Source organism: Triplophysa rosa, linkage group LG1 (genome assembly GCF_024868665.1).
Source record: "Triplophysa rosa linkage group LG1, Trosa_1v2, whole genome shotgun sequence".
NCBI classification, from domain to species: domain Eukaryota; kingdom Metazoa; phylum Chordata; class Actinopteri; order Cypriniformes; family Nemacheilidae; genus Triplophysa; species Triplophysa rosa.
In genome coordinates this window covers 26,883,375-26,906,847 of record NC_079890.1, presented here as the reverse complement: position 1 = coordinate 26,906,847, position 23,473 = coordinate 26,883,375, and the positions used below count along the sequence as shown (strand labels likewise).

The following is a 23,473-nucleotide window of genomic DNA, read 5'->3' as shown; positions in this document are numbered from 1 at the left end:
GAAGGGCTGTCATTAAAGTGCAATTCATTAAAAATAATTTAAAATAACAGCAACGCACCTCACCAAACCACACATACTGAGAGCAGGCAGTACAACAAAACAACTGGATGGGCCAAAACAAAATGTCCTGGTTGAGATGGTTTCAATTTCACTCACAGCATCTTAAAACCACAGCAATATCATCGCCTTGGAAGGCTCGGTCTGACATTTTTACATTTTGGTCAAAATTAAGCTATTAACATAAACTTATTCTGGGACAACATATTTAAATTATGTGATGTTTCTTTCGTTGCGTTGTGTACATTTTGGGATTTGTTGTAGAAAACAAAAAGGTGTTATCTACAAATTCAAATGGAATGCAAAGAGTTCGTTTTCTCAAAACTGCTCAGATAGAACCTCATAATTCCAAGGCAATATGTACATGTAGTGGACTGCACATAAAAGTTTAATGCACAAAGACAAACTGTTGTGCAACTCATTCAGGATGTGCACAAGTGCTAAAGCAATAAAAAGAAAAATGAACAGCAGTAATGAATCAGAGCAATTTAACAACAGATTTAATCCATGATCGTCTAAAATTTAAGATTGTCTATATTTGCTATAGTCTGTGAAATCCAGGACGAATGTCACAGACCTTTGTACGTACTAAAGAGTACATAGAAAACCAACGTAAATAATCCTAATTTTATGTCATTTAACATAAACATATTACAAACTAAATCTATAACATTTTGCAAAGGGAGCTTTGTTTTACATGCTAAACGTCAGTATGCTAAAAAGTACTATAACTATATAATATGATAAAATAATGGATATAATGAGAGATCGACTAGCTTCCTTTCCCAGGAGTTGCCTTGCTTTTGACAGAGATCATGCTGAGAATCCAAAAAAATGTGCGGTATAAAAATGGATGGATGTGAATAACCCTAAATAAAATACAACTATGGGTAAATAAATACACATTTAACCAATATACATTACCAAAATGTTTGACTGTTTTGATAGAGTATAAACATTGCTTTAGTCACACGTATACTTCATAAACCAAATTGCTTTTCCATCAGTGATTGTACATCGGGGGTGCATTTGTTTGCCTTGTATTTTGAGATTTAACATGCCACCGAACACCATTCCTGATTATTTCTGCACAATTTTTTAGGGTTGTTTATTGAGATTGTTAAACTGTGTCTGCAAGAGTCACAAATTTCTGTCAACATTAATTGCTCTTCTATATCTAATTCTATATCTACAATAAGAACAATCATGTATTGTATGATATCATCTTAGGACAAAACAGCTGAACAGAATGTGAACTCTCAGTCTTGTGATCCTGGTTATTGGAGATGATGAGCCTTCACGTCGATGAAAATAGCAACTGCTGCCGCAACCCAATTACGAACAGAATCTTCTCTATTTTGTTTTCCCTTTTTTTACCTTGTGAACAGTAGGTCAGATGGGATCGACCGGGCGCCAGCGTTCAAAACAGACAGCTCGGCCCCTATTTGAGGATCAATAGCACTGGCTAATGTCTGATCTGTTTTTGTCCATATTCAAATACAACGTGCCAGGATTGTAGCGCACATCATCTCCACAAAGTCATGTACGATTAGGCACGCCTGAGAGACACAATGAGAAAGAAACAGAGAGAGACAGACAGAAAGAAAGAGAGAGGGAGAGTGAAAAGGAAAACGCAGTCATTAATGAGAGCCTATCCACGCTTCTGTCTCTCTGATTCAATATTAAAGGCCTTAACCACATACATTTAAATGAGATCTGTACATATATTGCAATAAAAAGGTACAGAGGGTACTTTCAAATATGAAAAAAATTGAATAAGATGAAATGAAACACTGACTAAGAACACATTTTCGAGCTCAGTACATCATGATATGGCTCCAGGCGCTACCTTTTGTCTCCATCTCCACACTGACTTAAACTGTGTATTGTAACACGACACCTCTGATTTCATGCAATATGGAGGATTACTGAATTGAATTGAACGCTCAGCGTTTTTGTTCACATTTCTAAATTAGGATTTTCTGTCTCCATAATGACACAGAGAAGTCTCTCTTTTTGCCAAATCAATGCCAGCTATTTATACGAACGGTAATCCTTCACCCCTCTCTGAACTGCCAACACAGCGATGGTTTAAAGTAATGACTAAAAAACAAAAAGACGGCAAATGAATGGAAATTGGCTCCTCTCCACGTCAAAATACCATTTTACTCGAAGCACTCGCACACAAGTACTAATATGCGGAAACAAATATTCAACGTAGACCTACATGTGCGCGCGCACGCTTTTCCGCTTTTGTTATGTTATGGTTATGCTAGACATTCAAAAAATCCTCCTTGCTTCTTGACGGAGCGAGTCAGCCTGACAAGTAGGCTAGCCAAGAGATCATTAAGCTAAACAGTTGAAGTGTCATCGCCAATGTGTGGGGGATGCCATGGCAACAAGGGTTCACCCTGCTTGAGAGACAAGATAAAAAACAATGTGAGGCAGCGTGCAGGGCCGTGTAACGATCAGTACTGATCGATGGTTCGCTCTTTCTCTCTCTCGCTACGCTTCTGTTCTTTTCTCTTTAGAGATGGAGGGGAAAAAGAAAGGGCAGTATCACTTAGGCTTTGTGGCTAGCAGACCTTAGGGGGTCTTTAAACACACAAGAGGAAAAGCGGTGAGGACAGGCGCACTGTGAAAATGGTCGCCTGCGATTATACAAATAGGCGAGATATCGGTACTACCGAAATCGATTGGCTGAAAAGTTTTAGCGAGAATCCTTTTCACATTTATGCTGTTAAATTATCCAGAATGAACAAATCTTGGCAAAATGTGAAGACATCTGCAGGGCTTTTGTATCGGGCTCCCCACATAAGCGGAACGAACCACATCAAGCTCTGGCTGGTAGAAGATACATGACAAGCGATCGGCACCTGCTTACCCAACACACTTCTAAAAGGCCTTTTTGGGAACGCTCACTTACTAGCAACATGTTCCGATCAATGGAAAATTCTGTCAGGAAATCTTTAGCATTAGGATGTGGATCAGGCCCATTCAGCGGCGCAGGGTGCGGCCTGGGTCTTAGGAATCTTCCTTTACGCATCTCTGAGTGTCAATACGGATTACGAGCACGGCTTTTATCTTTTCAACCACACAGACTATTTACTCATTTAAAATGGATGAATAAGTGTTTCCCCCCTCTTCGATAAATAAAAAAATTAAGTGACTTTGAATGCATTCAAATCCTGCTCCAAATTCAAATTCGGCTCCCCTATGCATCCTCTGAGATCTAATCTGTCTTTTTAATCCACACAATTCACTGAGGGCAATTTTTTTAACATTCTGCTTTAAGACCTGAACGGATGAACATAGTCTAGCTATTGTCAGGAGCAAAGCACCTTTCTTTGCAACTTAAGACCAACAATTCACTTGAGGATTGACTGCTTGGCAAATGACGGCAAGCGCATGCAAAGCAGGTGCAGCGTTTAAGAAGCGCTTTCAGCGAAACGCCTGAGCCTCAGACCTCGCTAAGTGCAGCGGAATCATAAAGAACTTTATTTACCGGTGTTTCAATGGCTACAAAAATAGGCTTTTATATCGCAGTGCCATCAACATGAAAAAGAGCCAATGAAACCTGTGAGGAGGCGCCACAACGATGAACAAATAAAAGCAAATTTTGACATTTTGCATTCAGCACATCTCTTTATAGGTCAGAGGCAACCCTGGCCGACCCTGCATTGTTTCTAAATGCCATTTTGTAAAAGAGGATCTCAGGAATTAATTAATGCATGGGTAGCTGCCACTGTCAAGAGGCACGCATTAAAATCAATGATTAATAAATTCAAAACACACAACAAACTCAGAGGGGAGATGAAACTAGTATTGTGTTCCCCAGGAAGCGGCCCCAGTGCGGGTCCTCCCACCAGCGAGGCGGCCACTCACATGCCTAATGGAAAGTCGCCGATGCCAGCTGTGTGCCTGTGAATAAAATCACTTTAATTAAAGGCATTACAATGAACAGAGAATACATGCGCAAAGTCGACAGGAAACGGCCCTCATACTTGACACACACACATACATACACAGCCAAAGCGACATAATACCTAAAAGGAACAGAGGTCTTGATGATCTAAACACGAATAAATCTAAAAGCCCTGGGCTTCTTTCGAAGTCCATCAAGCACAACAATTACAGTAAAACACAAGTAATTACATTACAGATCTTTCCTGGTGTTCTTTATGATTCCATGAGTCTTATTATCAGGTAATCTGGGCGTAAGGGTGGGAGCCACAGCATTCTTATTAAATTTAGCCTAATTGCCATTCAGATCTTTCATTTTCAGACCCCTCTTTTTACTCTGAATGCTTTAACAAAAACGAAATCTACATAGGGATGAACACCAAACCACAAATTGTTTATTCTCAAAACTGTGTGGCAAAAAGAATTGTAATTCTCTGTATACTTTTGTAATATCACCCTGTCTAGCAAGCAAACAAAATAGCAAAATTACTGTCCACCCCCATATAACAGACGAAGGGTTCCTCTTAATCTGATATACAACAAAGATGAGCTCTGATTATATTCACCCTCCTCTTCTTGTTTTAAATAGACTGGGAGCAGTGCCCAGAGACAGCTGGGGTAAACTCAGCCCAGCTGATGCCGGATCAGCCAGGTAGTTTGCCTATTCAGCCATAAGAGGGCAGCAAACTCACACTCACTCAGACAAATGCAATCCATTCACAAATAAATACCATGCTAATGAAGAAACAAGACAGACTACATACATAAACCTCAGCTGTATAGAATTTATAACTGGTGTCAAAATTATGCAGAGGGTATCAGACAAACTGCTCATGTCATCAACAACATCAACAAATTCAAATAAAAAAATGATAGTTTGAAGAATGTTCATAAACGAACAACAGTGGTATCCATCCACTTTCATTGGTTTTGTGTCCATACAATAGAAGTCAATGTGTACCCACATTCTTCAAATATCTTCCTGTGTTCTGCAGAAGAAAGTCATACAGATTTGATATGACATGCGGGTGAGGAAATGACGACGACATTTTTATTTTTGGGTAACCTATCACTTGAACAGTTGTTCCAAGTCTGATCATTAGTTTCAACAGCTGCAGTTTAGCCTAATTTAGACAAAGTATAGAAACTGGAAATTAATACCTGTACAAAAGCAAAGACATGTACGCCATAAACAAAACGTCAGATATAGTTTTAAAAAGTAATCATGCACAAACTAGGAAGTTGGCACCCTATAATAAAATGTTTCCCACCCTTAGTTCTAAATAATGTGATTTTTACATAAAAGACTGCTTGCAAAATGTTTTGGGATGTGTCCCTCACTTGTTCTCAGTAGCAAAGATCTTAACATTATTAAGTGAAAGAGAACTGAAATGTCAAGAACATGACAGGACACCAAACCATTTACAAGCTTTGGGCCAGATTCTTTTCTGTCCGAGTGCCCTGTTTCAATGACCATTACTCAGCATGATTCCCATACGTAGGTGACCAAGCCCCTTTGGGAAGTACTGAAATGTCCAAAGCATGACAGAAAAAGCAAATAACTTACAAACTTGGGCCAGATCCTCTGTCTGTGTTCCTTGCATTGGAGCTCCTCTTCCCGAGTACCCTGATTCGGCGACTGCTTCTCCGCCCTAGTTCCATCCGTAGGTGACCACCGCTTCATCATCAAGCTACTGTGTTGAGGAACTGAAATGTCCAGAGCATGGCAGAAAAGCAAAGAACTTACAAACTTCGGCCAGATTTCCCTCTGTCTGAATTCCCTGCATCTCCTCTGTTCTGAGACCCCTCTGAGACCCCCTGCTTCGATGACCGCTCCTCTGTCTGAGTTCCATTCATAGGTGAACAGCTCCATCATCAAGCCAGAGCTGTGAGGAAGAACTTAAACGTTCAGAGCATGCCACAAAAACAAAACTATTAACAAGGTTGGGGCCAGATTCTCTTTTGCCTGAGCCCTCTTTTAAAAACTATGTGTGACATATTATTAGAAATGCATTTCTGACCTTATGGTGAGTAGACAGACTACACTAAAATAGGTGGGATTTTGATTTTAAATTATCCAAGTGGATGAAAAACCTTTGCGGACAATTTACTTAAAGTTCATTAATTTAACATAGATTATTTTAACAGAGACCTACTTTTAGCAGAACACTTCTATGCAGAAAATCCATATATGCAGCAACATCATTGACTTTTTTTTGCAATTATGATAAAGAAAGACACTTACAGTAAGTGAACATAATTACATGTAAGTGTACATAAATAAGGTTATCCTAACAAAACACATTGTTAATACAATATTTTGAGATGCATGTGTTCCTGTATTAACTTTATGGTCATTAGTCAATAAAATGTAAAGCAAAGATGCACATTGTAAAACTTTCAACTTCGTGGGTGTAGTCAAGACCAGTCCCATAACAAAATAATTTATTTATTTTATTATTCTTTATTATTATATTTTAATAATAAATAACACATAATTATAAATGTAGAATAATCTAACTTCCATGACGGTTCATTTATCAAAGTTTGCCTAATTAAATCCATCACCATACCTGTATTTAAACGCTATGAAATGATATAATCATGTACAAGATTTCACAAAACAGCGTCTTTCGGAGCTGATAGTCCAAATTTGAAGAATTGCTGATGGGCTAGGTTGCTTTACTTTCATGGTACTTAAAATGATATGACCTGGCGAACACGCGACGTTTAGAGAACTTTAAAAAAAAACGCGACACGTAAAACGTGGGGTACAAAACAACGTCAAGGTGTATACCGCCACCTACTATCGGAGTGTGCAGTGCATGCTCGGAGGTCGTATAAATACACTACATTTACGGAACACGTAGATTACATAAATATTTTTGCAAGTTTTAACATTTATTGCGTTGCAAGGCTTAACGTTAATCGGAAAGCACAAGAACAAAACACACAACAGGGGTGTATTCCAGAAAGCAGGGTTAATTTACCGTCAACTAAACCCTGAACTCTGGGTTGATGGGCTATATGCATGCGTGACTTTCGCGTTTCACGGTCAGAACCCTATGCAGTTTCCGGTTGGGGAGACTTAAAGCAGAGACAAATGGAAGAATTAGAAAATTGTTATCGCAGATGCTGTACATTGCGACACACAGCAGTGTTATAAATAAGTGGCGTTCTACCGTATTTGAATGTTATAACGAAATGTTAACTTGTGAAAGTATCAGACTTGATCACAAAAACGTGATTGACTGATTGTGATTTGAATTACTTTTTAGTTAAAAAGTTAGTTTAAACAGAGTAAAATCCCAACAGCCTCGGGGCGCTGAAAGCGTCTCGCTCAGCTCGTGAACTTTTCACACAGGCGTTGTTCAGCAGGTCACGTGAGTAAACAAAGTTGCTGCCACGTGGTGAGGCGGGAAAGCTTCCGTGACAGTTGAGTTTGACAGCTCAGAGAGGAAACAGTTGGAAACAAAGAGAGAGAGAGAGAGAGAGAGAGAGAGCGAGAGAGAGAGAGAGAGAGAGAGAGAGAGAGAGAGAGATCATAATAAGAATATTTATTATTATCAATATAATATAAATGATTTGATTTCAAAGTTTATTGTAAAGAAAAAATAATTTTCTTTTATTCAAAGAAAAAATAGTAGCACCAAAATTACATTATATGTTTTAGCTACTGCCTTTTCACTAGGCTTTTTACTATAAAATGTCTATTGATAAACTAAGACATAATAAATGAAAGATAATTTCTTACGCATTTATTAACCCTAAAATGACATATTTTTGGTTTATGTTTGTTTATACATTATAAATGTAGCCTTTTTTAAAATATATTTTTTATAAATATATATTTTTTTATTATAAATGTATTTAACCCGAAATGTATATAAATGTATTAGTATGTGTGGAAATCTAAATTGTTCTTTACTATTTCATGTTAGCTATTGCATTAACTAATAATGTTAATAAAACCTTATTTTAACATGTTATCAGAATTGTTTTCCCAGTTATGGTGGCAGGATATTTTAGATTTACAGATTTTTTTAATTAAGGGTTTTTTAAGCTTTTTTAGAAGGGAAGGGTGACCAGTGCACACAATATTAAATAAAGACAAAAAAAAGTAGGCTTTGTGTGATATTAGGTGGTATTGGGAAAACACATTTACTTCAGCCTCATTTGTGTACTTATTTAAGGTGAAAAAATGAAACTAAAAATAAATGTTATTCTTTTAAATTAAAGAAATGTTTTGTGTAAATACAACCCATTGACCGTATAAAAGATGGACAGAGTGACGGCGCTTCCTTCCATTGTAATGAATTGATCATAAAACGTCCGACGATGGGCGCTGGCATGTTACGCAAAAACATCAGTTTGGAGCCTGGGCATACGCAGAAGTCTGAGAGTCTGCGCAGTAGTGAGCACGAAGTTCAGCGCGGTATCAATCGTAAACGAAGAAATCGTGTTACCGCACCCCTTTTTTTTATAACTAACTAAAACCAAACTTCAAAAAACGAACACTTGGACATACAACAATGTGATAAAAACTGACTAAAATAACAGAAAACAATTTAGGATTTTTTTTAAATGTAGCCTAATTGGCTTTTATAGTTTGGCTCCTGTCCCATTTGTTTACACGGAGAGGGTGGGGTTTATGACCTGTACTGCACCCAGCCACCCGGGGATGATCAAAGAGCCCTCAGCTTCACTTTTCAGAAGGTGTGAGGCACCCCTGATACGATACAACCGCATAGCGCCAGTTCCTTCGTAGAACACTAGGGGGCTTTGATGAAGATGGCCTGCTATTAATCAGAAGCAGGTGAAATTTGCCTAATATAAATTAGTCATGTAAATGAATTAACTAAAACACAATTTACTTTCCACCCCATATTGAGACAAACAAACTCATGCATATATGCATGCAGCTTATACATTTCAACCCTGACAGCACCTGAACTACTCAAATAACAAATACAAACTCAAGGGCTGGAAAACCTGGCCCTTATTTAGTTTGAAAAGAAAAGCCGTTAGTCCGTAATTAACTAAGCTTTCAAACACACATATATTATATAAACGCTCTTGCTGAGGACACTGGCTTGTATATGTAATAACAACATCAACATTTAAGTTCTACTGTTGCGCTTTAATATGTTATAGTAGGCTGTGACTTTATGAAATTTAGTGGCAGACAGGGACCATACAGCTCTGACTAGGTGTGACTTTTGGCGGGGGTGACTGGGAGATCTGGGTGACTGCTGCTGCTGCCACCAGCGTCTATGCAGTAAGAACAAAAGGGGCCATTGAGCACATAACAGCTGTTGCGCTGTTGCCTGCCCCAGGGTCTGTCTGTTGGGGGAAACCACCTCCTCCTTCTCATTGTTGACCTCCAAACAGCTCTTTTAAGAGACTGCAGCCATCCTGCTGCCACATTGTTAAATACAGAACATTGATGTGGACTCCATGTGACGTGAGACACTAAGCTGCTGATATCAGCAGATTAAGAAAACAGCTCCCTTTATTGGAAATATTTATAAACTTTTTTGGAAATTTAACCCTATCCAAAACCCCTTTTTTGTCATCAGCTGTCTAACCTACAACATGTGTGGAGATTTAATTAGAGAGAATTAGGAGAATTACCCTGCTATATACAGTATATATACTGTATATATTGTTCATTTGTTGTTAGACATAAAGCAAACAGTCTGGAGTCTGCCATTTCTAAATAATGAAATAAAAAAGGCAAAACAAAAATTGCCTTAAGCAGATTCCAGTCACCAGCATAGCACCCAAACATTGCCAGACCAAAGCAGCAGAGTGATTGTCAGTGTGCAATGAAATGAATTACCCTTGTCTCAGCAGCATCTGTTGAGGAGCTCACAGACCTCAAGTCCAGCTCTCTGATTTTGACAGACAAAGCATCACACTGACATCTAGTGGATCACATCCTAGGTCTCACAGAAACACTTGCTCTCAGATGGCAAGCAGAGGGCACTGTGTATGTAAATGTGTTAGTGAGACAGCCATTACAGGCCCCGTTCACCATTTTGTGACGTTTCATAGATCTTATACATAATGCACAAATGGTCGTTTTGTAACACACATATCTATTCATACTTGAAAAAGCATGCAATGGTTGCTTTTTGATAGGTTAATGTAAAAAATGCCGTAATAAAATTTGGCTAATGATCACATTTGGTTGCTTCAGAGCATGTTTATCATATTAGACGTATTTTAAGTTTTTAATGTAGTTTAAAGCAGTGCACTTTAAATTCTAGCTCAAAGATACAATGCTTAACAAATTGATTAGAACTCTTGTCATAGAGAAAACAAAAAATAAACTGAAACTAGTCTTTTTTTCCACCAAATTTTATTTGGCACATTAACCTCTCAGAGAAATAAATCATTCGATTCAACCTTTAAAACATATTTTTCTAGTATGGACTGCAAATAAATCACTGTAATTAAGCATCTGAATAAAAAAATTAAAGTGCTTTACTAGTTTTCTGCTTTTCTTGCATAAGACTACATTTATAAATTCATGGATAACTATATTTTAGCATCAGAAGAACTAGTGTGACTAAGGAGATACTGTACATACTGGTGGATTAACCAAAAGATTTTGGTAATCACCAATACTGTTTATAGGGCAGTTGTGGCACAAAACTTACATTTAGTGGTGGCGTAAAACCATTTGTTAAGCACTGTATGTTGTCTAAAATCATCTTTGCAAATATTTGGGCCAAAATTTCAAATATACACTTAGTCAAAACCCTCAAAGCATTAAAACAATACAATAGAAATATATTACTGAAGGATTCCTAATAACCTACTGAATAAAAATATGATCTTTGAAATCATTTACACAACAAACAAACTGGTTAAATTAAAAACTGTCTGAGACAGTTGCTTTATTTAGACATATGATATAGAGAAATGTAGCAGCATCATGTTTAAAAACAAACCTATTAAAAGGGAATGATCCGATTTGGTTAAAACAGTCAACCAGAGAAAAATCTTAAATATAAAAAATCTGAGTCCTAGCTTCTGAAGCTGGTGATTTCGCTGGTCCTTTCTGGCAGTGGAGACTCCAGTCCCCATGACAACCTGTCAGGATTTTGCTGGTCCAAATGGCAACCTGAGCCACAGAAACCCCATGCTCATATTTGTGTGGGGATCTCAGTGGTCATCTTTCCATCTGCTCCAGTCCCACCCTCTTTTAGCAGCAATCAGAGCCAATAACAGCTCTGAGATTTTGGCAGGTAGTATACATTTGTAAAACTAACAAAAATAAAAACACCAAACCTTTGGATCATTAAAATCAATGTCGCATAAAAGAATCGCAATATATTTTTGGTTGTGAATCCTATGCCGATCCATGAGAATTGATGTCGGGTGTGTCCTGCAATACCACCATTTTGTTGCGTTTTTCTTATTTAAATTCATCAGTCAGGGTTGTCCCCTATTCCATACATGAATGGAAGTCAGGAGACTGTGCTCTCTGGCTTCTCACTGCTGGGTGGTGGAGTGAGAACTCCAGATGGAACTGGAGACCTCTGACTGCTCTCAATGTCCACTAGTTGATAGGAGTGAACCCTTTGCTGAAACAAGAAAACTTCAGTCTTCAACTGTTCAAATAAATTAGACTTAGCTGGGGCTAAATTTCTTCATTATTTAAAGTGCTTGTATACTAATGTCAATCTTGTGGTAAGTATAAGACATTGATTTGAAGTCAATTGTTGCATCCCAATTCGCCTGGAAAGAGTAGATCTTCCGGGCACTTAAAACCATACTAATTTTAGCATACTTAATTTTGGAAATGCCAATTCTAATTTCAAATACCATTTAGTGTGGATAGTTAGCAAATTGGGGTGCAGCATGTTGAGACTACAAAACAAACTAACCAGCAAATCCAAATAAGATACGTGGGTCTGGATATTGTGCATGTCATCTGCTTCTATTCCTTTGAATGTCTTCAGAGTTGAGCTGCCCGCTTCACGGATTGACATGGCGAAAGGGACCATCCATTTTACGCACTCACCCAAATCGCACCACTTCAGCCCTGGAACCCCCACAAACAAAATAAGGTCAACCACAGGAGACTTCAACACTGGCTCAAGTATATTTGGGTTTCAGACCAGTAACACAGAGGTACTGTGGGTTCTAAAAGTTCGGGCACAGATAACGCATCCTTTTTGCATATATTGTCCGTATGCAATTTTTCATCCTTTAATTCATATTATCCATTTTAATGTTGATATGGAAGTTATTCAATGACCGTGAATAAACATGAACCAAATTTTGTAACATGGCTTTAAAAAAGCACTGATATTTCTAGAATAAAATCTACTTGCTTCAAATGAAAGCAAGAAAATCAGGAAAACTAGCTAGCTAGCGTCACAAATGTATACGTTTGAATTGGTGATCTAAAAAATACAATCTTACACGTGTTTTACAACAGTGTTTCATTTCTTCAATTTGTCAGAATTTTTGTTTGTTTATTTACAAATTTAAGTTGGTTCTAAATGGTTGGTTCTAATTCTAAATGTTCACAATTCCACATTATTAACACTTTATTTAAAAAAATGAACATCACTTGTAACAATACCTGAAACTTTTATCACTAGTTCCAGAGATGAGAAGTGAAAGAGTGCGGAAGCTGCAAGGAGGCCATAAGAAAACTCCAGACTCTTTACATCTAGTATACACAGATCCAAAAGCTAAAAAGGAAAAAGCAGAACTTCCATTTCATTTTTGAACCGGTGGAAAACAAGCACAACGCAAAATCTGAGCAGGTGGATGTTACATAGGCACAAAAATAACAACAATTACAAGAGAAGATCTAAGCCTCCTGATGCTGAAAGTTTTAGCAGCCCTACCTCTGCGATCTGTACGAACGTGGCCTGTGGATACTGGGCCATGAGAACTTCAGCATCCTCCTTCAGATAAGCCATCTGCATGTAGATGTTGAGCCAAGCCACCGGAGTTAAAGGACTCAAACTCCAATTCAACTCCTTAGGGTAGAAATCAAGCAAAGATCAGACAATAAAATTTAAACAGTCAAGCTACAGGCTTAGGCAAGAACCCTCAAGTTATTGATGGAAAATGATGCGAATCTACCTTCATGATGATAATCTCCATATTAAGAATGTCATCCTCCAAGCAGGCTCCATCAGTAACATAAGCAAACTGGTGCACTTTAGGAGGGTAAATTTCCTTTGGAAACATCACAAAAGGCCCAATTATATTTCAAGTTTACAAATATTGTACAAGCATGTGGTACATGTTTCACCTTTTCCACAGGTTTACGTATTAGAAAAAAATACATTTCAGTGGGAATCTTACCTCCATTTTGGCAGCAATGAAGAGGCAAGAGATGCCAATGAGCTGTAGTGTCATTTTAAGAACATTCTCTTGTGTGGACATAAATCGATCAAAGTAATCCTGTCCCAAGTGAAATGTTTCTCTGTGCAATTTATACACCTCACAAACCTGAAAAGATGGTAAATGAATGTCAGACCATGTTGGCATTTTCTTCTTAAAGTGGAAAACAATTCCCCTCCATACACATCACTTAAAACTTCATTAAACGTTGTAATTCTAAAGCCTTTGTATACCTTAAGGTTTGAATAAAAATTTTAATTAAGGAAATTGCAGTGTCCCCACCCCTCTTAATGAGATAAGATTAAAAGGTGCGAGTGGTTAAACAAGGATTACCAACCTCCATCAGCCAATCCAACAGAATTTCTCTCATTTTGGGTTGGAGATTCGGATGCCTCTGCATAACACGCATATCTCGCAGGTAGATTTTGTCCTTTTTAAGCAGGTTGTTCCACACGTCATCTTTGCTCGCCCAGCTACGGACAATTTATAGGACAAAGCACACCTTTACTTTGAGGTAACATTTAACAAAACATCAGGACATTGTACTTATGCAATTTAAACGGATGACATTAACCCCCAAAGTGAGTCATAAGGGATGTTAAAGATGTCTTGTAGGACAAGATGAGCAAATATTTAATTATGTCAATCCATTGAATAGGTAGCTAAATGCAGTTGGAAAAGTCACCAACTCACCAGAGGGCAGGCAGGGGGGTAGAGCGTGTGGGGGTGACAAACATTTTTTCAGAGGTGTACTGTGCGAATCCCACGCTGCCAACAGCAACCGGTTCCTCGACTTCATCAGGTGTGGGGATCCGCCTGCATGGGCTTGTGTAACCCGTGTCAGGATTCCAGCAGGCCTGAGCAAGAGTAAGACAGAAGGAAGGACAAAAAAGGTAAGACTTCTAACGGATATAAACAAATATACTAGCCCGCCCTCTGCAACTGGGACAGGTTTCAAACAAAGGCATTTTGAAAAAGGTTCTGTGATCGGCAGACAGCCTATTAATGAAAATCAAACAATGACATTAACCCTTACCACTTATGCCATACACGGTGACATGGACAACACAAAATAAATTTACCATCACCAAGTGTTTTACCATCATGCATGTATAAATGAACAATGAATTGTAGCCCATAAGTCTCAACATACACCACTTGATTGCACACAAGAGACTAAAATAAGTCTAATGGGTGAGTTGGTTTAGCATTGCTGATATTGGTAGGAGGTCCAGTAAGGCTACAACATTACCAATGTTTCATTCCTACCTGGGATGCACATGGTTTCTTTCTGGTCATCTCTGCAACCGCCTCATCTGGATCTTGTAAGTGCTGTGGATATAGAAAGAAACAGTCAGAATTCAGCTTCCATTATGACCCCGTTCATAAGAGAAGACTAGCAAAAATGTTGCTTACAATAGCCACATCTGCTTTCCTCTTCCTGGAGCGTGCTGAAACGGCTTTAGAAGCTGCATCTGTAGTGCTAATCTGCTCTGTTTGTGTCCTGGATGGAAAATGATAATGTTACACATCCAAATTGGGCTAAAACTCTGTGCAAGTCACTAACTGGCCAGCTCACTGCTACAACTTTTCCATGCACACCGATTGTCAAAAGCCACTTAGAAAGACACGAAATCGAAACTTACACTTTCTTGCTTGGCATGATATCCACGCGTGTGTGTCTCTTGAGTGGAGAGAGCCTAAAAACATAAGTGTTATTTGATAAAAAATGTCCGATTTATGGCGTTAATCCCAACCCCCCTCACGCAAGTTTTCACAAAGCGCTTTGGGCGCGGGGAAGTAGAACTGGGAACAATGTTCAACAGGTCAAAACTATACGAAAAACACAACATATTCGTTTAAAAGCACAGATGTATGCACTAAAGAGTCTATATTTTAAGCACAATGTAAGTGTATAATGCTATTTCGTTTGCTGGGTTAAAAATATAGGTTTTCGTTGCTGCCCAAGGGAGCCAGAAAATGGCCGAGCCAAGTTATTCCTCATTTGATTAAACGCGCTCTTGCAATATTGATAGTTTAAAACAAAAATATCGGCAATCCCATTTCCAAAATGTGCCCCTTAAAGCCTTCCAACACACATTACAAGCATGTTACTTTTACACACTTCTAACAAATGACCATACGGATCAGCAATGCACTTACTTTGTTATGATGCTCTCAAAATATTACTTCTCTCCACAGATCTCTTCGGATGCAAGAGTTAGTAGAGTATCACACAAGGCATTGTTTAGTAAAACTGAACCAACGAGCTGTGTGTAAGCAGCATATGGCTGTGGTGCGTTCCGCAGTCCGCTCGCTCTTAGCTGGCGCCAGTAATTTTGCGCCTTGTCTTATAAACCGCCTGTAGTGGCTAAAAGGGGCCGTCAACGCGGGTCATTTAAAATCACAGCTGCAATATAACAACAGCAGACGGCAGCAACCAATGCCGCTTTTCGATCCAAAACGGTACGCATAAAATGTAGAAAATCCCCGCGTTGTATATCTTATATATATTCCCCAACAAAACAAAGTTTAGAAACAAGAAACATTTTGCCGGCAAAAGGATGGGTTGTTTGATGACGTCACGTGCGGGGCGGTACTAAGACTCAGGAAGTGCGAAGAGCACATGGCTAGCACGCTCAAGAAGTAAACAATACGGGCGATCGCGTCAAATAGTTGCGGTTTATCATGATATATTGCTGGGGATATGTCAAATGAGAAGTTTTGATGATGCACGACTGACCGTTTGAGATGTCACGTGTTGGAAATGTTGATGAAGCGCATTATTCTGTTGCAACTTTGCTGTTTCGCATTAAGCAGGCAGATCGGTTTCATTACAATGACTGGCGCCCCTTTATAGTGTGTTTCAGCATACAATATTTTTCTATTATGTTATTAAAATGTGTCCTTCGCGTGTTTACGTTTAGTTTTTAATGCATAAACTTGGTTGTTATCGTTGTACACACATCTGTCGGCATATAACCTTTGACCAGTCACGTGACCATCAATGCACTCCCAAATCTGGGTAGGACAGAATAGAAAATGAAGTTTTTAAAACTTTTCGGACGCCTTAAGGCAAATGTCATTGGCATGATTCATGTCCAAGCACTGCCGGGTAAGGTATTCGTTTGTCTAGGTTTTCTGGGTTAAGAGCCAGCGTTGAACTTTTGTCGTTTGCAGGTACCCCCTTGAACAGAGCAACCGTGTCGGAGATCACAGAGAAGGCATGTCAGGAGGCAGAAATTTACCATCAGGCAGGGCTTGTACGTGATCGGATTAAATGAAATGTACACATCAGTAATCGATTATATATCGTGCTTTCTTGCAACCTTGAGTTATATGTAAATCTATCAAACCTTGAGTTATATGTAAAGCTATCATTTGTAGTTCATTGCATCAGTGTGTCAGAATACCCATAAGGGCCATTTCCGGGCACCATATTCATTGAATTAGACTTTTTGATAACCTGTTTTAATATAATCTGATTGAAATGGTACTTATTTATCCTCATTTGTGTTTCTTTTTAATGTGTTCAGTGTGTGATTGATAATTTCATATTACCCTCTGACAGGATGGAGTGATCATTGAAAACATGCATGATATTCCCTACACCTTTGAGGTGGGTCCCGAGGTGTGTTCATCTATGACCGCTGTGTGTTCTGCAGTTAGAAGACTTTGTCCATCCTGGCCGCTTGGTGTGCAGATTCTCTCGGCTGCAAATCAGTCAGCGCTGGCTGTTGCCCTGGCCTCAGGTGTTCACACATGAATGAATGCGCAATCGCAAATGCCTGACTTTTGTCAAAGGCTTCCTGTAATTAACATAACATAACGTGATGCTTTATAAATGTTAACCTTAAACACCTCCTCCAAAGGGCTGGATTTTATCCGTGCAGAAGGCTTTGTTTTTTCACATGTTGCTGATGAAGGCCTGTTAAATGCTTGTGCTGGTGAGCTGCTGCGCTACCGTAGACACATCGGAGCAGAGCACATTCAGATCTTTACAGACATCAAGAAAAAGCACAGGTATGGTTATATTAGACTTCAGTCAACTAGCAGATCCTTCAATATCACATAAGGTTAGTGAATTGACTGTTGTTTCAGTGCTCATGCCCTCACTTCAGATGTTAGTATAGCTGAGACAGCCCAAGCAGCTAAGTTCTTCCTCTCTGATGGAGTCATCGTCACAGGAACAGCCACTGGAGCTCAAGCTGATCCAAAAGAATTAAGAGGTGAGTGATGCAGCAGTAGGGTCATAAAACACGTAAGCGGGTCATGCCTATGATTCAGTAGGCTATATTTTGGACTTTGAAACTCTTGAAAAACGAAACATACATACAACATACAAATGAAACATTTTCTTTTTTTTCATGAAAGGGGTATGCTAGAGACTTCGAAATTCACACAGGTCAAGCTTAAGCATGTAAATTTATATAAACATTTTTAAATGGATTACTGACATAAAATGTCCACCCTGGTATGGACAAACACATAATAGTTTAATAATAAATGCTTGTGTATAATCCTTGCTTTAACCAAGAGACGGTGTGTCCTTTAATCTTGTCCGATTACATTTTTGTGATAACTTAGTGAAATCTAATATAACGTTATGATATAATGATTATAATACCCACAGTATTTGTAGAAATTGCTGGATTTAACTGCACTTCAAAATATGACACAAAAATCATAAAATATTAGATGGATATAAAAATAATTTTTGAATAACAATAAAACATTCTATTGGAACAATTTTAATGAAAGAGGCAGTACCATAACATTATGGGTCGGAAAATGTAACCATTGGCATTTATCTGTCTAAAATCAGATATTTCTTATATCAAATATTATTAATACCATAACTTGTACTGGGGACTTGAAAGTTTTTGAATTGTAAGAATGACCCACGTTTTGTTTTTGATACTGTGTGTTATTTGTTGATGTTAAAGTATATCTTCAATAAGTAACAATTATCACAGTTTATCCAAACATTTACACATCGGAATATGCTGTCTAAAATGATTTGCAGTGCATTTAATTTAATAAGTAATGTACCTGTATTCCCAGTCAAACCCACGACCTAACAGCATGCTCTACCAGATAAGGAAACCATTTATAGGTTACTTTCCCAGAAGATGTTAACCATAAAATCTCAAACATCTCAACCAATGACGTGGATTTGTCGCACAACTACCAGTTTTTTTTTTCACACAATGGCAGGTGTGAAGACTGTTTGGAAAAATATAAAAGTGTAAATCACCTTTTATAGCAGCACAGAAATTACACAGTGAACATCTAACATTCTGTGCTGAGACAGAATTTCATTTATTTCACATTTATCACTTTATTTTACAAAACCGTATGTTCTTTACTGCAGTATGCATCTGTCTTTGATTTATTAGGCCACGCTGTGATTGATTCCCTAAATCAGATCAGCGACCTAGTATGCTATGCATGTTTGAATCACTCAACTCAGAATTGCTACAGTACAAACAAACCTATCTCATATGTCATCCTGACATTTATCTGCTGCTCCCTAACAGTGAAACCAAATCAAACAGCCCCATTTCTAAACAGGAGCCTACTGATATAAACATAATTTGTCAGGTATTTTTTAGTCATCAGTTTATCATACGGCAAAACAAAGAAAATTAATAGTAGCCTGCCAAGACAGAGGTAATTTTGGATGCTTTAGGTCAGTATTTCACTGTCTCTCCGTCTCTATCTCCTTGTCTGTGTGTGCTGTGCTGGGTTTAGATGAGATATATCGGACTATATTCTGCTCTCTGGTTCATTTGACAAATTCTCAACATCATGTGTACGGTGTCACACGAGCACAATTTTCCTAGCATTCCATGCGACCATAGTGCTGCCTGAGATAGCAGGACATTAACATTTTTTTAATAATAACTCTCATCTTAGCCCCATTGAAGGCCTCACACTTTAGTGGTCAATCTTCTTCTAATATCCAATGTAGCCTATTGTGTCACTACACACAAATAAACCCATGTATAATTTGGGTTTAAGGCCTTAGAGAGAATAATCTCCTTGGGGAGGAAAGAATGCCGTAAAGTTTCCTGGCCCTGGTGATTGTCCCATGTGAGCAGGCAACCTGCCTTCACCCCTGCCTCACAACCAATGGCCTTGTATGGGCTAATATAGACAACAGCACTGCTAGCTATTTTAAATCCCACTTCCAGATGGCTGATGATCATTGAAGGCTGTAAACATAGACATGAAAACCAGGCCCAGCCTAGTCTGCCATTGCCCTGCTGCCTACTTTGGACTTTTGCCTATTGCCTTCCTTAGTTCTGATCCATTGGGCTGGGGAATCTGTCAGATGGAGGATGGGGCACATTCTGCCAAAATACTCATTACAATGAAGGATAAACATGTTTTGTATTTTAATGTATGCATGTTGCAAAAAGATGCCCGTTTTATGCACACACAAATTTGTTAGGTTGTTATCTAAAAAAGCTGAATGTTATTTTGTGTGTAAATTATTAAGATCCAAAATACCTTTAGAGATCACAAATAATGATTTTTCTTTCTCCAGATGTAACGCAGTCTGTACAGATACCGGTCCTTATTGGTTCTGGAGTAACGCACAGCAATGTGGAACACTTCCTTCCAGCAGGTGCTATGATCATTGGCTCCCACTTTAAGAAAGACGGACATTGGGCAAATGATGTGGATGAAGAGAGAGTGAAGAAGTTCATGGAGAAGGTGTACAAACTTCGGGAGTGACTAAAGGCATAGCAGTTAAGACAAAATATATACTGTGTTGCAATACAGAAAAAAGCAGCATGAAGCATTACTTAAAGTAATCTCTACATAATAAAAAGAGATTGTGCTGAAAAAATATATTTTTTTTACAAAGATTTTTACAAACATGTTTTTTGAAGATAGAAAATAAAACATCACAATGCATTTATATTTACAAAGTCAACTAATAACAATATTTGTAACTCTGAATCACAACATAATATCCAACAAATAGCTTGGTAATTGACTTTAAAGGGACAGGTGCCGTGGCTTCAACTTGAACAGTAAAGTCTTCAATTTTTGAAAGTTTCAACACTGAAATATTTTCACCAGTCATAAGTAACCAAAAGCAGAAACACATACATTACTACACTTTAAAGTACTAATGAACTAATTAAAATTCTGAAAAACTGCTAATGCAGTGACATTTCCAATTCCTTGAGGTCATATTTTGTATCCTTAATGTCAGTGAGACTTCCATCCTAATAAAACCACACTGCACTTAATAAAACTTTAATCCAGTAACAGTCTCACAGCCAGGAGAATGTTTTCATGATTTGCAAACTAGGCTACAATTATGTATATAATAAAGCCATTATTTCTTTTTTTTTAATGTACAAAAAGATTAACGCTCAAAAGTTGTACAGGCGTTGAGTAGGCTGTTTGAAGTAGCCATAGCGGCGCTCAGAAGATGAAAAGCATGCCTTTGTGAGATTTCGCCTGTTGAGGGCGCCACGGGTCAGCTTCCTTTGCTCATTATAAACTCTGGCACGTTGCACTGAGAGCAGTATGTTGCTGGAGGGCAAGGGGCTGCCCCATGCAGCAAGCTGCCAAGAAATGTGACGTCTGATTGGCACAGGCCTAAAGCAGAAGATTGACAGACCGATACAAAATTAAAACACAAACATATAGGTTGAATGTCACAGTGACATCACAAGAGTTGTTTTTCGCTCTCATTTTATAGGTATGACTGTCATTCTTATGTCTAAAAAAACATAAACCTGACCCATATAGAATGTGACCTACTTCACGTAGAAATACCTTTTTTTGGTATTGAAATTTACATGGTCATTTTCTACAATTTTTTTTTCAAATGATACTTAGTTGCATAGAAATATTACCTTATAAAACTGTTAAATCCGTCTTAAAACTTACCTAGCAATGTCCTCCGCTTCTTCCTCTGAACCAAGGTCCTCCTCATTAGGCTTCATCTGGTACACAGACATGCTGGGGTGCTCGATCAGTAGGTTTTCCAGTATGTCAGCTTCACATGAGCCAAGTGACTGATTCTCTGCATAGGAAGCAGAATTCAGTTTAAAAAATATAATCTGAGACCGGTCTCAGTCTCTCCTACGCACATGATTTTATAACAAAAATGCTTGTTCCTAGTTCTTGACCTCCCTAGACTTATTGTGATACCAGTTTTATTACAAAACCGAAAACATTACAGAAAAATACAAATTAGTAGCCATTACATTTATCAAAACCACTCACCATGTATATTTATAATAACCCATTCTCCATCCTCAAACTCAAGGAGGTTCGCACAGTCATCAGTTTCAACTGCAGCATCACTGTTGTTCTCTACGCTGCCAACCAGTGCGAGGATTTTACCGATCATTCTCTGTTCTTGATATGCCAGATTCTAAAAATAAAGAAAAAATGGATTATGATGCCCTCTAGAGGAATCAAGCTCAATAAGCATATCATGCACTGGTCTCTCTTTATTTCGCTGTTAAATAAATGTTGTTGATGGAAAGTAACGTGCAGAATGTTAAACATGTCATATTAGACGCTGGAGCCTTGCATAACCTTAAGGTCGTGTCTGCTGCTCTGGTTCAAGCTGCAACTACATGGCACGTCAGCTGGTCGGACTGAGACATGGTGTTCTCGTCCATACAAGGTGTATTTTTAACATTGTCTGGAATGCCGTTCTAAATTTAGATGTATTTTTTTAACAAAATGCATACATCAGAACTACGAGTCAATTTTTAGTGCAAGTTAATTATTGTTCATCATTACACAACGCATTACATAGTCTACATTAAACTTAACAGAGTAGTGGACATGTCTGACAATATGGAATCCAAGCTTGTCTGTCTGTTATCAACCTTTTAAAGTTTTGGAAAAGTTGCGATGTTGCTTGATACGTCTTTTAATATATTAAGCCCAAATAAATCACTAGGCCTATTATATTTATTTTACTCGATTCTAATACTATCCCCAGCACGTCAGTGAAATGGTGAAGTGTGACAGGAAGGAGCGATCAGCTGTAGTCCTGACCTTTTAAAGCATATGTGCTCTTGTTTACAAGTGATAAGTTATATTTCTTTGCATACAGTAGCTCATTAAGGCGAAGACGGCCATAATAACGGACAATTAGACAAACTATATGACAAAAAGAACAATACTTTTATGATACAAAGGAACAACAGGATATTGTAGGCGAACTGCTATTATCATCGAGTCGTTTTTTCTTTTGCGGCCTCATTTTTAATTTACTAAACGGTGTTTAATCACATTTGTTTGGATACACAAACACTTCATAACAAGTGTTTTAATTAGGCTACAATTGTTTAGACACACAAGTAAGGTAGGCTACACGGACGCGACAAAGTATGGGCAAGTTACTTTAAACTGACAAGAAAATGTAAATGTCGTGAAGATATGCGTAGAAGATGTAAAGAACTCTTACCTTAATAGCTAAATCTACGAAGTTGCCTTTTATGAAACACCTTTACTCTGTATAAATTGTGTCAAAGTTGCACCCTCAGTGTACAGTCTCGACTTGTTTATGTACTCGAAGTTCCTCCTCTTTGTTCTTGACTGTACTTGACATTGCGTCATCAAACCCCACCCACAAGGCGGGACATGTGGTGTTCCCACACGCGGATGGTCTTGTTTATAAACATCCTCACAGGTGTTGCCAGAGAAATCATTTACAACGGATATATCGATTTTTGGTCAACTGATAGGAGAAAAACACCGGAGTATTTTACACTAGATTTACATTTTAACTTTATATGTGCTGCTGCAGAAAAAACAGCTTTAAACTGAGTCGTACTGAACCTTATGTCATTATACATGAAAGTTATTGGTATTTGGAGGTAGGGAGTGTGATTACAGATATGACAACATATGCCAATTTTAAACTGATCATAGACTGTTAAAAAGATACACATGGATTACGCATAATATAGGCCTACACAGGATATAGGCCTAGACAGTCACCTCATCGAGAAATGGTCGCCCTCTAAAGGAGAATATTGGGACAAACTTCTAAAAAACTAATATCTCTAAAAAGCTAATTCCA

General features: G+C 38.2%; 3 protein-coding genes and 1 long non-coding RNA gene across 4 annotated transcripts; 1 reads left to right on the top strand and 3 right to left on the bottom strand.

Annotated features, from left to right (window-relative positions):
* Window positions 1-10,903: 10,903 nt before the first annotated feature.
* Window positions 10,904-15,730, bottom strand: ccne1 (cyclin E1). Its single transcript, XM_057344647.1, has 12 exons — window positions 15,562-15,730; window positions 15,045-15,098; window positions 14,815-14,902; window positions 14,668-14,730; window positions 14,092-14,255; window positions 13,736-13,871; window positions 13,360-13,506; window positions 13,135-13,230; window positions 12,894-13,028; window positions 12,623-12,734; window positions 11,919-12,076; window positions 10,904-11,615 (listed from the first exon to the last, which is right to left on the bottom strand). The coding sequence occupies exons 2-12, from the start codon at window positions 15,059-15,061 to the stop codon at window positions 11,499-11,501; spliced, it is 1,233 nt and encodes a 410-aa protein (XP_057200630.1). The 5' UTR covers window positions 15,062-15,098; window positions 15,562-15,730; the 3' UTR covers window positions 10,904-11,498.
* A 267-nt stretch (window positions 15,731-15,997) lies between these two features.
* On the top strand, window positions 15,998-20,142 carry zgc:162297 (uncharacterized protein LOC555865 homolog). The gene is made up of 6 exons (XM_057344662.1): window positions 15,998-16,513; window positions 16,579-16,661; window positions 16,970-17,150; window positions 17,271-17,421; window positions 17,500-17,627; window positions 19,952-20,142. Exons 1-6 carry the CDS (start codon window positions 16,441-16,443, stop codon window positions 20,140-20,142), a joined length of 807 nt encoding a protein of 268 aa, XP_057200645.1. The 5' UTR covers window positions 15,998-16,440.
* On the bottom strand, window positions 16,785-20,069 carry LOC130560703 (uncharacterized). The gene is made up of 3 exons (XR_008963735.1): window positions 19,915-20,069; window positions 17,515-17,606; window positions 16,785-17,394 (listed from the first exon to the last, which is right to left on the bottom strand). It is a non-coding gene; the product is annotated as an uncharacterized LOC130560703 (long non-coding RNA).
* A 142-nt stretch (window positions 20,143-20,284) lies between the features above and the next one.
* On the bottom strand, window positions 20,285-22,988 carry si:ch211-260e23.9 (uncharacterized protein LOC555795 homolog). Its single transcript, XM_057344673.1, has 4 exons — window positions 22,856-22,988; window positions 21,655-21,805; window positions 21,316-21,451; window positions 20,285-21,021 (listed from the first exon to the last, which is right to left on the bottom strand). Exons 2-4 carry the CDS (start codon window positions 21,779-21,781, stop codon window positions 20,793-20,795), a joined length of 492 nt encoding a protein of 163 aa, XP_057200656.1. The 5' UTR covers window positions 21,782-21,805; window positions 22,856-22,988; the 3' UTR covers window positions 20,285-20,792.
* Window positions 22,989-23,473: the final 485 nt, after the last annotated feature.